This window comes from Bufo bufo, chromosome 8 (assembly GCF_905171765.1).
Source record: "Bufo bufo chromosome 8, aBufBuf1.1, whole genome shotgun sequence".
NCBI lineage: Eukaryota > Metazoa > Chordata > Amphibia > Anura > Bufonidae > Bufo > Bufo bufo.
In genome coordinates this window covers 131,985,384-132,000,856 of record NC_053396.1, presented here as the reverse complement: position 1 = coordinate 132,000,856, position 15,473 = coordinate 131,985,384, and the positions used below count along the sequence as shown (strand labels likewise).

Sequence of the window (15,473 nt, the reverse complement as noted above, 5' to 3'; positions counted from 1 at the left end):
GAGGCATCCCATGTATAAATAAATTCATTGTAATTTGAAAATGCTTAGTTATGAACTGAAAGTCGTGTATATATGTACATGACTGCAGTGACCGCTCTCCAGAATACCACTTATTAGGCTGGATTTGCACAGTCGTCTTTTCTGCGTTTTTGCTGTTTTTTGAGCAGCGCTCACCTGCTGTAATCACTTAGGAAGCACGGAAATGCATCTGTTTATAGCAAATTAAGCAATCCACTACTGACAAAGTACTTTTTTCAAGGTGTCACCTTTTTTTTACCCCCTTAGGCATTTCTATAAGGCATCTTGCACATGAACCATTTTTTTTTTTCCGTTTCCGTTCCGTTTTTTTGCGTTCCGTATACGGAACCATCCATTTCAACGGATCCACAAAAAAAAACGGAAGGTACTCCATATGCCTTCCATTTCCGTATTTCTGTTCCGTTCAAACATAGAACATGCATTCCATATACGGACCGTATACGGAACCATTCATTTAAATGGATCCGCAAAAAAAAACGGAAGGTACTCCATATGCCTTCTGTTTCCATATTTTCGTTCAAACATAGAACATGTCCTATTATTCTCCGCATAACGGACAAGGATAGTACTGTTCTATTAGGGGCTAGATGTTCCGTTCTGCAAAAAACGGAATGCACACGGATGTCATCCGTGTTATCTGCGGACCTCAAAATACAGAAAAAGACATACGGTCGTGTGCAAGAGGCCTAGGGGTTGAAAAACAGCTAAAAAAAACCACCTGTTTAGGCCTCTCGCACACAAACGTGTGCGCCCCTTTGCCGTATTGCGGACCGCATTTGCGGATCCGCAATACACGGGTGTCATTCCGTGGGCATTCTGCATCACGGATGCGGACCCATTCACTTCAATGAGTCTGCAAATCCGGAGATGCAGAATGGTGCGGAACGGAAGCACGGAACGGAACCCTACGGAAGCGCTACGGAGTGCTTCCGTGGGGGGTTTCGTCCCGTACTTCCGTTCCGCGAAAAGATAAAACATGTCCTATCTTTTTGCGGAACGGCCAGATCGCGGACCCATTATAGTGAATGGGTCCGCGATCCGCTGCGGCTGCCCCACGGACGGTGTTCGTGCTTTGCAGCCCGCATTTTGCCGGCCGCAGCACGACCACGAGGCGCACACGTTCATGTGCGGGGGGCCTTAATGTAAACAAGCTTAAAAAAAGGTAAACATATATAGCATTTTTACAAAAAACTAAAAAAACAACTGTGTGAAGGAAGCCTAAAGAAGACCACCCATTTATAAAGTAACCAGATTCCGATGTATGGGGGAGGGCCAGAGGTTGCAGTCAAACCCGGACCTTAGGACCTCTGCAATATTAGAGGACAACGACAGTCCTATGAATGACATTTAATAGCTTTGGGGTCTGTGATAGATAATGCATCATGGTCCAAATACTGTATATTTCTTGTTGTAATGGTATTAGTATTAGTAGTAGTATTAGTATTATTAGTATTAGTATTATTAGTAGTAGTATTATTAGTATTATTATTAGTAGTATTAGTAGTATTAGTATGTGAATGGCCAGCTTTTAACTGTGTATTCCAGACCTTTTTTATGTTGCTTTCCTTATATTTTAGCAATCTGATAGGTGTAATGCAATGTTGTAAAAGGTAAGTCCTCCCAAATGCTACAGTGGTTGGTAGGAGACGATCCTGCGATCTGCTGTATCCCAATGTGTGAAGAGGATGATGTCAGCCTGCAGCAGACCGGCCCCTTTGGCTGACCGCTCAGGTGATTGGAGACTGCAGCCGCCTGTCATTGGTGCACAGATCTCCATAGCTACATCTGTGTTCAAACACTGCGCACTGCTACTCCACACAAGCTGCCCCGTCACACAACTCCCATCCAGAGAGGAGGAAAATCTGGTAGGTGTTCATTTGATTGCAGGTTCTGCTCCGGTATTGCATGAATCTCATGGAAAGAATCGTTTATTTGCTTGTATTTTAACCAGGCAACACACTACTGAATGTAGCAGAGCTGAGATAGCTCTTTTTCATGCCAGTGCCAGTGTGTCATCTGCGACTTTATCATTTCTGTCTCAATGAGTGTTACAATGTGCGTGATGCAGTTGCGTAGAGTAAGATGACAAATTCATCTCTGCTGCTTGTGCATTGCACCCAGAAGCTAAATCACGGTGCTCTAGAGCGGCATTGCCTTCAGACACAAAAGGAAATATCGCTTTGTAGACCTCCAGGTCTATACGGTGCAATGCTAGCAACCAGTCTGGGGCAAAGTAAAGATGCCAAAGCAAATGGCACATGTTGTTAGTAAGAAGGGTGATATGGGCGTAAGATTATATTACAGTTTATAAATATGCATTTGCATGTTAAGGGAATCTGTCACCAACCATGAGAGATGTGTATGCTTGTCAGCAGAATCTAATGGTCTTGGTCCCATCTCAGTACATGCCCCCAATTTTATACAAATTTGCCCCTAGGTGCAACGAGGGCTTTGCTGTTGCACTGAGGCTCTGCTCATTTTCTTTCCTGACTGTGCCTCACCACTTTGTCTGACCGGGCAGGCAGGGTAGCCATGAAGCAGCGCATTCAGCATACGCGCAGTACATAGCTGGAGATTGCCGGGCAGATGGAATTTGTCTGCACATGTGCCCATCAATCTCCAGTCATGTACTGCGCATGTGCCGAATGCGCTGCTGAGAGACTTCAGGGCCAGGGGTGAGTACGTTTTCACTGCCTGGCCCTGTTAGTCAAAGCGATGGGGACATGGCCAGAAAAGATGAGCCTCGGTGCAATGGCAACACCCTAGTTGCACCTAGGGGCTCATTTCCATAAAATTAAAAGGCGTATTTTTTTTTTAATTGAGGGCATGTATCAAGATATGACCAAGACCATTAAATTCTGCTCCTAAGTGCACATCTGCTGCCTTTATTGCAAGGTATGGGGTAACGGATTCCCTTGGAACCAAGAGAAGGGGCAGATTGAGGGAAGAAGTTAATTCATAACTAATAAAATAATGAACTATCACACGAGAATCAAGTGAGGAAAAGGTCTAATAAAATTGGCTTTCTAACGGTAGGAACAAAAAAATAGATTAAAAAAATCTGATTATGGAAGCTGAAGGTAGAAGGTGTTCAAGATAACTTCACAACATCTCCCTCCACCCAAAGTGAACCCCCTAGAACGGTGACGTCCCGGCCCTTACTTGTGACCCCCCCCCCCCCCCTACTGCTGATTTCAAAGAGATAGGCTTGAAGGCATAAGTGAGTGTTAGGGGGGCACCTCCTGATTTCACCATGGAGACCCTTCTTACACCTACACCCCTTCTGCCTATATACCCTTGTAGAAATGAGTTTGGGTTTTATACATATTAGATATATAAGCTACTATCTGGTAAAATCAGGTAAACCGAGGAACGACGAACACATTTCAGTATTTTGGGTGGTTACCCTTTACAGTAGACATATAAAAATCCAAACTTTTTGTTTTATAACAGCGCAACATGGATTCTGAGGAAATGTACATTGCGGCACTTAAAGAAAAAGCCTGTGAACTGGTAGAAACTGCCATGAGAAATGCCCAGGACAGCCTGAGAAGCCTACACACGGGGCAAGGGGAGGAAAGGGTTAAAGGTAACGTGAAAATGCACATTTCACCTGCACATAAGACTTCGGTACGCCAGGGCAGTAATACCTTATAACGTACACAAAATGTCTTGTTTTAGAGCAGGAACATGACGCGAAGAACATCCCATGGCTCTCGTGTCAGGACTTCACTGTGGAGCTGGGCAAGAAGCAAATAGAAGAATATGTCTCGGTAAGATATACTGTATGAAGACACGTTAAGGATAAGGAAGGTTTCTGTACGCTAGGAGTAGATGTTTTGATGCAAAAGGAATGGGAAATATAATGATGGGATCTACATTTTGTGAGGTTAGGAGATCTACAGGAGGACCACGGACAGGTACACATGTGGTGTGCTTTAAAAAACCCTTTGGAGGTCGTCGAAAACAACAATTCATGTCCAGTAGGGTGAAAACGTAAAATAAAGCAAATCACCAATATTCTCTAATTTCAAAACTGCACGGATTGCCCGACTGCCGCAGTAGTCACTTAAACTTGGCAGTTCTGAGTTTTTCCTATAAGATGTAATGTGTCATCACAGCCTCTCGTGGTCGGGAGCTCTTCTCTGAGGGTCGGCATATGACCAGTGATGTGTATGGTGGGGCCGGCTGTCTGGGACAGTTCATTTCCTACACCAGACCCTTTCTTCATCACAACTATCTTTTGGAAAACTCCATTAAAGGGGTTTTCTAGGGTAACCATGTCAGGATAAGGCGACTACTATCACACACAAACAGGGATAGTGTAGCCATAAAACTTCCCAGAGCCACTATCCTCACCTACTTGCACAGTCACCCTAGGCAGTGACCCCACAACTGGGCAGCAGTCCCTATGCTGAAATACGTGCAAGGGCAAAACGCAAATAGGGAACAACAAACAATCAAAGAGCAGTCGTACAGTAAAAGGTCAAATGCCAGTTGGACGATGAAGTACAAAAAACGTCGGAAGCAAATGAAAAAAGCAACATGCCAAAAAGTCAAAACCAAGAGATCAAAACACTACCAAATTGCCAAAAGCCAAAACGTAGTCACAATACACGTCCAGAAATCCATAAACCAGCAGAGTCTTCAAATACCACAAGGGAACAGCGGGGAAGCCAGAGGACAAGAAATTTACCGGACTCTTCTGCCGCACGGAGGCAGCGCCGGCCGTGGGAATAATGACAAACTATGGTTTTTAACAGATCCTGCAGTTGTACCTCATGTACATCTTTTCCATACTTATTTTTTTTTCAGTTTGGACCCCCTAACCCGTTTTTACCATGTAATAAATCATTCTGTATGTGCAGTTCCCAAAAGCCGTGCGTCTGGAATATCCCTTGCCCCTTAGGAGGTTTCTACGAAATATGTCCCTCTTATAGAGCAAGTAGTCGTGACGCCAGTTGCAGTTAAGCAAAGAGGACATGGAGTCCCCTTTAAGTATGGTAGTATTGATACCCAGGGTAGGAATGCCAGAGTGGTGTAGGTGGGCCTACAATGTCCCTGAAGGTGTTGCATGCACGTGTCATGGTGCTCCTACCTGGATATCCTTGGATCCCAGATGTGGTCGGGCGAAACAAGGCAAAAAGGGAATAATAACTGGGATGATGAAGGAAGTAGAATAAATAGAGTCCAGACTTTTAGTAACGTTGAACACAGCTTTACTTTGCATAAACGGTAATCCAAACCATTTGCAGACTTGGTCTTGGGTTCCAGCAGCTTTGGCATAAAGTTCTGGTAGGCAAACACTCTCAGGTCTGCTACGTCTGAACTCTCTCAGCCCTGCTATGTTGGCTGGCTTAAATAGGAACTTTTCCTTTCTGCTGTAGGCTGTTACTTAGCTTTCTGCAGTCTGACTCTCACTGTAATCCTAGGAAACTTCTTCCTGGCTTCAAGCTCACTTTAGCTTGGCTTGTTAGGCAATGTAAGCCCAGGAGAGGACATGCAACCATGTATAAACTCACAGGCAAGGTCTGTCCAGCATAGATAAGGCCTGCTTTCTTCCCAGAAGGGGACAAGCTGAACCTACAACCTCTCCCCCTGAGGGGTAGGGACTGACCTACTCTAGCTAAAACTAAGACTCCTCCGTCTCTAGAGAGAGGAATAGAATGGAAGAAGGGTTCCATTCTATGTAGCACAGCTCTGCCAGTAATGCCGCCACCTTGTGGAAAACCAGGCAATTACATGAACATAAATAGTTTTATAGGAATAAATACATACATTTTGCAGGATCTGGCAATAAGTATATCTGAGATAACACAGGATGCACCATTAAAGATAGTGGGGGCCAGACAAAGGTGGTAATGCCACTCTGGGGCGTTTACATATGGAACATTTCCTGTTGTATCCAACCAAACCCATGATGCACTTCTCCTTTCTCAACCACAGCTCCAGCACCGCCCCTAACAACGGTCGTGTGCATGAGGCCTTAGACTGACATTTGAAACACCAGTCTATTTTCACACTTGCGTTATTCTTTTCCGGCACTGAGTTCCGTCCTAGGGGCTCAATACCGGAAAAGAACTGATCAGTTTTATCCTCATGCATTATGAATGGAGAGCAATCCGTCAGGATACATCAGGATGTCTTCAGTTCAGTCTTTTTGCCTTTTCAGGACGGAGATAATACAGCAGCATGCTGCGGTTTTATCTCCGTCCCAAATTTCGGAAAACTTGCCAGAATGCCGGATCCGGCATTTTTTCCCATTGACATGCATTAATGCCCCAGGTGTTCCGGCAAAACGGATCCGGCATTGCGGTCTGCGCATGCTCAGACCGCAAAATATGTGAAAAAATAAATGCCAGATCCGTTTTTCCGGATGACACGGGAGAGACGGATCCGGCATTTCAATGCATTTGTCCTACGGATCAGGATCCTGATCCGTCTGACTAATGCCATCGGTTTGCATGCGTTTTGACGGATCCGGCAGGCAGTTCTGGCGACGAAACTGCCTGCTGGAATCCTCTACCGTAAGTGTGAAAGTACCCTTAAGAAATCTGTATGCCTTGAAAGTAATACTTTTAGTCATGTGTTGTGGACAGACATGGGAATTCCACGAGAGCTGGTTGTACTGCACAGATTTCCTGAGAGAAGAAGAGACCGAGTTCAGTAAGCTGTTCCATTATAGGATGAGATGGAGCATCCCAACCTGTAGGAAGCCAATTCCCAGGGCGACGGCCTGCATCTACTTTACTGTAAAGATCTCCAAAATTAAACCTCCCGTAAGTATCCGTCTGCTGCTAAACCATTTGTGATCATAGAAGTAAAAGCTGCATATACTGATCTATAGCTAGTCCTCCTGTCCTCCTCACACGTGCATGCTCGGCTCAGGGAAGCGTGCACCTGTTCTCAATGGGGAATGGGGGGCTAAGCTAATGCCAGATCATTTTGGTGGTCGCTTATCTCCCATAAGCATCAGACGTGTTCAAATTCATCATGCACCTTTATGTTTTTCCCGACATAGGCCAAAAAAAACGTTGGTCAGATATAGAATACACATTATAGGGTCAAGCAGTCCCGCCAACCTTAAAGGGGTTGTCTCACTTCATCAACTGGCATTTATCATGTAGAGGAAGATAACACAGGGCACTTACTAATGTAATGTGGTTGTCCATATTGCTTCCTTGGCTGGCTGGATTCCTTTTCCCATCACATTAAACACTGCTCGTATCCACGGATCCGTCCCCCATTGACTTTCAATGTAAAGTCAGGACGGATCCGTTTGAATTACACTTAGACTTTTTTTTACTAAGTGTATGCAGACGGATCCGTACTGAACGGATACCATCATTTGCATTTATAGGTGCGGATCCGTCTGTGCAGATACCAGACGGATCCGCACCTAACGCAGGTGTGAAAGTAGCCTTAGGTGTAACACCCCAGAGTGACACCCATACAACATACCGCCACCATTACAAAAGGGGCAGTTGCCGCTGCATTGTATAGGCATTTCTATAATGGGCCCCTATTCTGCTCTGCAAATTACAGAACGCACACGGGCGACATCTGTAGTTTTGCTGATCCGCAATTTGTGGGTCGTGTGAATGAGCCCCAAGTCTAATGTGTATGGCCACCTTCACTCCAGTTTCCGAAGCAGAACAATAGGCGCTGTCTACTTTCTAAGATGGCTCGCAATTTCTTTTGTCTTTGACTATTCACGTTTCCTTTGTTTTTCAGACTTTACCAGTTGAAGTTTTCTTTGTCTTCGAATCCAACAGACTTGTTCACAGGTATAAAACAAAGAATTGTCCCTTGTTGCGGAATCTGCACATGAATTCCATTAGTTATAAAGCTAGGAGCATGGTTTGATCATCCATCAAAATGACCAACCGCAGTATATTTCTGATACTGATATTCGCTCAATCAATCAATCTGTCCAGGCTTCTCTCTGCGTGTTTCTTCTAGCGCCTAGGTGCATATCTATTGTGCACTTTTTGCATCAACCACTTGTTTGTCATGTACTAGAGGAAGCAGGTAGATGTTAGGACAACAGGGCAACATTAAAGCATCACTGAGCTTTCAACAAACTTTGCATTAAAGGGGTTGTCCGAGCTATATCTATATGTTATGGTGGCTTATAACATTATTAAAAATACATTTGTTTCAAAATATTTTATTTAACATTTTTTAAAGAGGACCTTTTACCCATTATGACAATGTGAACTAAGTATACAGACATGGAGAGCGGCGCCCGGGGATCTCACTGCACTTACTATTATCCCCGGGCGCCGCTCCGTTCTCCCGCTATGCCCTCCGGTATCTTCGCTCACTAAGTTATGGTAGGCGGAGATTTCAGTCACTAAGTTATGGTAGGCGGAGTCAGCCCTTGTTCTGCTGTAGCGCTGGCCAATCGCAGAGCAGAGCTCACAGCCTGGGAGGTTCTTTTCTCCCAGGCTGTGAGCTCTGCAATGCGATTGGCCAGCGCTACAGCAGAACAAGGACAGACTCCGCCTACCATAACTTTGTGAACGAAGATACCGGAGGGTATAACGGGAGAACGGAGCGGCGCCCGGGGATAATAGTAAGTGCAGTGAGATCCCCGGGCGCCGCTCTCCATGTCTGTATAGTTAGTTCACATTGTCATAATGGTTGAAAGGTCCTCTTTAAATACAGACCAATATTTAAAAAAATCAGTAATCAAAAACATTATTTTATCGCTGAACCCCCCCCCCCCCCCACACAACCCGGACTGAGAGAGGAGAAAAAAAAATACATTAGTAATTTACTCACATTATTTATTCTGCGGTGTTTCTGATGTCACTCTCCATGCTCCGGTGGTGACGTCTCGTGTACAGGCTTCTCCCTGCTTCAGGGAGTGGCCCGGCTCTGTACACGAAACGTCAGAGCCTTGTGTGCCCGCCCCCCTCTCTCTCCTCTGGCTGCCGCGGCTCCTGTGAGGGATCGCACATGCGCGATCCTTACCAGTGTCGGCAGCGGGGTGGAAAGATTCGATGTTGTGCCCGCTCCCTCCCTGTGATCCAACAGTGTGCCCATTCCGCTGCCTCTGCGTCTGGCGATCTGGCAGCCTCAGCAAGTTACCATTGCCCTACTCCACTGGCCATTAAAAAAAAATATCACCCCCAGGAACATCACAAAGTAAATCATTGTCCCTCATATAGATATAGGTGTCATATAGATTAGATAGATGTAGGTGTAATGTAGCTTAGATAGATGTAGGTGTCATGTAGCTTAGATAGATGTAGGTGTCATGTAGCTTAGCTAGATGTAGGTGTCATGTAGCTTAGATAGATATGGCTGTCATATAGCTTAATATATATATATATGGTATAGAGTATCTGCAATGTGACAGGAAGATCTTCTGCCTTTGTGAGTTAGGAGATGATCATTTTTTTTATGCAAAGTTAGGATGTGCAGAGCAGGGTGAGGGGAAGGTCAGATTGTTCACACCCCCATATATTCATGAGGGAGAGCTTAGTCATTGTTGTTACACGCCCCAACAGCATGTAAACAAAGCAATAATAACAGAACCATGCAAAGGTGTAAGTATGGGGTTTTCTCTTAAGAAATCAAGCTTAATTAATGTATATGTATGTCCTGATGAGTTTTATAAGTTTTTTGTCTCCCCCCCCCCCCCATAACTCGGATAACCCCTTTAATCAGTAGTACAGTGTGTGCATATGAGGAATACCTTTTTTGGCCATTATATCACTTGTAACTGAGATTTTTAGCAGTTTTCCTCTGTGCTTGCTGAATATCTAGTTTGCAGTATGGATGGAGACTAGCTGCCATCCACTGTACACAGAAAGTAGGGGAGAATCTCCTTCCTAACTGTCTCAAAGTCCCTCAAAAGCAGCCTTTGAATCATGGATGACATTATGGAGAAGAACTGACCTGTATGGTTGTGAATGAAGCACTTCTGCTGAGCTATAACCTTCCTATATAGCTGTGCGGTCTCTCTTTGTCAGTGTATGTCTCTGAATGTCTGCTCACTCCTCCCCTCTCTCCTCTCCATGGACTTGCATTGACATGTGTTATATGATCTTCCTGCAGAGATGATCAGTAGTGGACAGGACATTGCAGACAAGAATAGGTTTTTCTATTATAGGGCCGGCCGGTATCCATGTTTTGCGAATCTGCAATTTGCGGACCGCCAAACACAAATGGCCATGTGAATGCACCCTAAACCTGAGTTTTTGCCTGATGTTACGTTTTTGTTTAAAGAGCTGGAATACTTTTTTACTCCACTTCCACAGGTCAGTCTATTGTATGACACAACTCTTCAGAATGACTGGTGTACTGTTCAACTGCAGAGTAGCACTCTCACAGTATGTTGGGTTATGTGGTGCGTCCAGACTTGGCAGAGCTGTGTGCACAGTGGTTGTCCTATCATTCTCTGTTGAGTGCTGTATGTATGGAGCAATTCTTTCCTCCGTATATATGGTATCTGCCAGTCTGCTTTTATGTTTATTGCTTTTTCTCTTTTTTTTACATTTTGCTATCATTTCTACAGACCTGGAGAGACAAGATTCAGAGAAAAATGGTTGAAGGACATCATCGAAAGCAAGTTGATAATGATAAACAGTATTACATTTTAATGTATTGCACAACTCTCGGTAAACACTTTCATGCCAAACTATACAATTTGTATAAATAGCCACAGTGAGGTTGGTGTCACACATTGGTTTTCCTGGCAATGTTGAGGTGTTTTGCATTATTTGCAGGCCGAGAAATACCATCTCCAGCTGTTATATGGAAGTCTATGGGAAAGATTCAATGAAGGAATAGTGGAATAGCGTTTTTTGACACTTGCAGTGTATTTATTTTTATTTTATTGCAGCATGCTTTGGCCATGGCATTTTTTAATGGTGTTTTTGTGTGCCTTTTTTGTACCAGTGTATTCTTCCCTGGCTGCTTTACACAGGAAGCGACATTACAGGGGGATATGTATTTTCATACATATAACATAAGCCATACGAAAAAACGCCATGTGCTCAAACACACTTTTTGGCTAAAAACACAAAAATGCCTCAAAAACGCTCCCAGGAAAGTTGACAAATCATCTTTAAAGTTTTTTTTTTCTGAGATTGTAATACTGACGACTATCCTCTGGATAGGTCATCAGTATCTGATCGGTGGGGGTCCGACACCTGGGACCCCCGTCGATCAGCTGTTTGAGAAGGCAGTGGCGCTTTTCCTAGGCCAGTGACGACACGTCCATCGGTCACGCGGCCTAGGCGCAGCTCAGCTCCATTCAAGTGAATGGGGCTGAGCTGCGATACCAAGCCCAGCCGCTATACAATGTACGCTGTGAGAAGGCTGCGTCTCTCACTGTAGCACCGGTGCCTTCTCAGACAGCTGATCGCGGGGGTCCCGATCAGATACTGACGGCCTATCCTCAGGATAGGTCATCAGTGTTAGGCCCCTTTCACACGGGCAAGTATTCCGTGCGGATGCGATGCGTGAGTTGAACGCATTGCACCCGCACTGAATCCGGACCCATTCATTTCTATGGGGCTGTGCATACGAGCGGTGATTTTCACGCATCACTTGTGCGTTGCGTGAAAATCGCAGCATGCTCCTCTTTGTGCGTTTTTCACGTAATGCAGGCCCCATAGAAATGAATGGGGTTGTGTGAAAATCGCAAGCATCCGCAAGCAAGTGCGGATGCGGTGCGATTTTCACGCACGGTTGCTAGGAGACGATCGGGATGGGGACCCGATCATTATTATTTTCCCTCATAACATGGTTATAAGGGAAAATAATAGCATTCTTAATACAGAATGCATAGTACAATAGGGCTGAAGGGGTTAAAAAAAAAAAATTAAACTCACCTTAATCCACTTGCTCGCGCAGCCCGGCTTCTCTTCTGTCTTCTTTTTTGCTGTGTGCAGGAAAAGGACCTGTGGTGACGTCACTTCGGTCATCACATGGTCCGTCACATGATCTGTTACCATGGTGATGGATCATGTAATGGACCATGTGATGACCGGAGTGACGTCACCACAGGTCCTTTTCCTGCACACAGCAAAAAAGAAGACAGAAGAGATGCTGGCTGCGCGAGCAAGTGGATTAAGGTGAGTTAAATTATTATAATTTTTTTTTTAACCCCTCCAGCCCTATTTTACTATGCATTCTGTATTCAGAATGCTATTATTTTCCCTTATAACCATGTTATAAGGGAAAATAATACAATCTACAGAACAGCGATCCCAAGCCCGAACTTCTGTGAAGAAGTTCGGGTTTGGTTACCAAACATGCGCGATTTTTCTCACGCGAGTGCAAAAGGCATTACAATGTTTTGCACTCGCGCGGAAAAATCGCACCTGTTCCCGCAACGCACCCGCACCTTTTCCCCCAACGCCCGTCTGAAAGAGGCCTTAAAGCCTGGGAAAACTCTTATAAGCAATTCTATGTTATATGTAAAATCAGTGTTGTCTGCTGTATGTGGCAATATTACTGTATTTTCAATTTCATCAGATTATTCATCCTCTGATTAGTAGAACATACCGTAATTAGTTGAGTCAAAAGTATATGCCGTCTGCTGGCAGATTTGTGGCACACCCTGCATATTGCCATGAGAACTCTATAGCAGGTTATAACATTATATTGTGGAATGTATATTTAAGCACTTGCCTAATATATTATATAAAGTGACTAATTAGATATGGAGGAAAATGTATGAACTGTAAAAGGTGTAATGTTTCCAATGCCATTTTAAACCTCAGGAAAAATTAAGCAACTGTAATGAGTTAATTGCAGTCATAGAATTAAAGGGCACGTCCGACTTTAGAAAAAAACATTACTGCTTTCTTCCAAAACAGCACCTCACCTTTCCACAGGTTGTGGGTGGTATTGCAGCTCAGATCCATTCACTTTAGTGGACACAAGCCATGGAGAAGTATTGGGAAAGTAGTAGTGACTTTATTCTTCCTTATTCCTCAAATATAGGGGGAACGGGGGCTGGTTACCAGCTGACCTGAGAACAATTGTCTCCTGTAATCAATGTCTGTAGTGGGGAGCATGTGGCAGGAAGGATTGATAAGCAGGCGGTGACACGCTCATTGTATTATGTTAATTATTGTAATACATTACCCTTTATAAATGATCACTCTATATATCTAATCTATGTATTATTAAAGTGCAAGTGAAAATGATTTTATTGTATTATAATGTGTAATCTTTGGGCACAGTATGGACCTAAAGGCAGGAACCTCAATGAGACTACCTAAAAATGGAAAATGTTACTACTAGTGGGAAACATGGAGTATGTACTCACCATAGCATTAAAGCCACCTGCCTAATATTATGTAGGTTCTCCCTTGTGCCATCAAAACAGCTTGTCAAGGCACGGACTCCGCAACACCTCTGAAAGTGTTCTGTGGATCTGGCACCAAGACATTAGCAGCAGATCCTGTAAGTTGTCAGGTGAGGCCTCCATGGACATTTCTTTGCAGCATATTTCACATATGGACGATCAGATGAAGTCTGGAGAATTTGGAGGTCAAGTCAACACCTTGAACTGTTTGTCATGCTCCTCAAACCATTCCTGAACAATGTTTGCAGTGTGGCAGGATGCACTATTCTGCTGAAAGGGTCCTCTGCCATTAGGGAATACCATTACCATGAAGGTGGGTACAGGGTATGTAACCATATTTAGGTAGGTTCTACCTGTCAAAAGAACATCCACATGAACTGGATTCAAGGTTTCCTAGCAGAACATTGCTCAGAGCATAACACTGCCTTGGCTGGTTTGCTTTTGTCCTATAGCGCTTCCTGATGCTATTTTTTCCCCAGGTAAATGACACATACAGTCCTGATCAAAAGTTTAAGACCACTTGAAAAATGGCAAAATATCATATTTAGCATGGCTGGATCTTAACAAAGTTCCAAGTAGAGCTTCAACATGCAACAAGAAGAAATGAGCATTCAATTTAATGAAAGCAACGAATAAACGGAAACAGGCTGTTTTTCAGCTGATCAAAATTTTGATCAGCTATGTACATAGCCGTCCACATGACGTATAAGACAACACAATTCATCAGACCACAACACCTTCTATCATTTCACAGTACAACTCTTATGCTTGTGAGTCTATTGTATGTGCGTTTGGCAGTGGCCAGCGTTCAGAATGAAGAATCTGACTAGTCTGCGACAACGCAGCAAGCCGTGATGCACCTTGTGTTGCGACACTTTTCTATCACTGCCAGCAGTTAAAAGGATTGTGCCAAGTTTTCAAGTTTCCCCTACCCACCGCATAGGAGATAAGTGATCAGTGGAAGTTCGACCTCCGGCATCCCCACCAATTCAAAGAATGGTTCCCTTGGTCTGATGATGCGGCAGGGCATATAATTATCTGAAACTGCCAGAAATAGCTAGGTGCTGTACTCTGCTAGCCTCACAGGAAAAAAAATGCAGCAGCAGGGCACATGTTCGGACTGCCGCTCCATCAGGATGGGGAAATGGAAGCCCTGTTCTGGGGATTGGTGGAGGTCCTAGTTAGTTATCCCCTATCCACAGAACTTGAAAATATTAGCTAGCCCCTTTAACTTTGTGCACCAATAGCTCTTCTGTGGAATCAGATCAGGACCTTGTTGCCAGTTCACCAGTGTCCTTTCTTTGAATCCCCTTTAGTAGGCACTAACCGCTGCATACCTGACAAGACCTGCTGTTTTGGAGATGTTCTTGCCCAGATGTCACAATTTAGCCCTTATCAGTTGCACAGATCCTTACACTTGCCCATTTTTCTGCTTCAGACATATCAACTTCCAGAAGTGACTGTTCACTCACTGCCTAATATATCCCACCTATTTCCCAGTGCCATTGTCACAAGATAATCAATGAGCGAGACTCAAGTGAAGCATAATACAGGGCTTGGTTTTGAAGTGGTCTATTCACATGGCAGGAGAAGTTATTACTTTAAATAAAGACATATGGAAGCCTAATGCTACAGATACTTGTACAAATTGTGGCAAATGGTGAGGATTTTTTCCAAAGTCACAGTAGTAGTGCATAACGAATTTTTCTAGGAAAATGTTCTGCATCTCAGTGTTGCATACAAATACTAGTAATGCTGTTTTTATGTATAGTTTTAACGCTGTTACTTTTCTCCATATTAGACCTTATACACCATTCAGTGTTGAAATCTTTGATAAGAGGTCAGTGATTCACCCGTGTTTGGTCCATGTCTCCGTTTTTTGCTCTGTCATGTATCATCTGTGTTCCACAGACACTGCAGAGCTGAAAATTAATTTTCAGAGCATCTCCTATAAATGGTCCGTGAAACAAGGATGGTGTTTGTGTTTTTCACGGACCCTTAGACTATAATTAGTGTTGAGAGAAGCGAACTTTGGAGGCTTCATCCGAAGTCGCATCGTTCAAAATTCAGAATAATACTGTACTCTGCTTCGATTCCGAGG

General features: G+C 44.0%; 1 protein-coding gene across 1 annotated transcript; it reads left to right on the top strand.

Moving 5' to 3' along the window:
- The first annotated feature begins 1,829 nt into the window (after positions 1-1,829).
- AKAP14 (A-kinase anchoring protein 14) lies at positions 1,830-11,193 on the top strand. Its single transcript, XM_040405302.1, has 6 exons — positions 1,830-1,904; positions 3,493-3,628; positions 3,721-3,812; positions 6,639-6,818; positions 7,774-7,826; positions 10,568-11,193. Exons 2-6 carry the CDS (start codon positions 3,499-3,501, stop codon positions 10,650-10,652), a joined length of 540 nt encoding a protein of 179 aa, XP_040261236.1. The 5' UTR covers positions 1,830-1,904; positions 3,493-3,498; the 3' UTR covers positions 10,653-11,193.
- Positions 11,194-15,473: the final 4,280 nt, after the last annotated feature.

Coding starts and splice junctions, on each gene's coding strand:
- AKAP14 (XM_040405302.1), top strand. CDS start 3,499: ATGGATTCTGAGGAAATGTACATTGCGGCACTTAAAGAAAAAGCCTGT. Junction 3,813..6,638: donor AAATAGAAGAATATGTCTCG/GTAAGATATACT, acceptor TGTTGTGGACAG/ACATGGGAATTCCACGAGAG. Junction 6,819..7,773: donor TCTCCAAAATTAAACCTCCC/GTAAGTATCCGT, acceptor TTTGTTTTTCAG/ACTTTACCAGTTGAAGTTTT.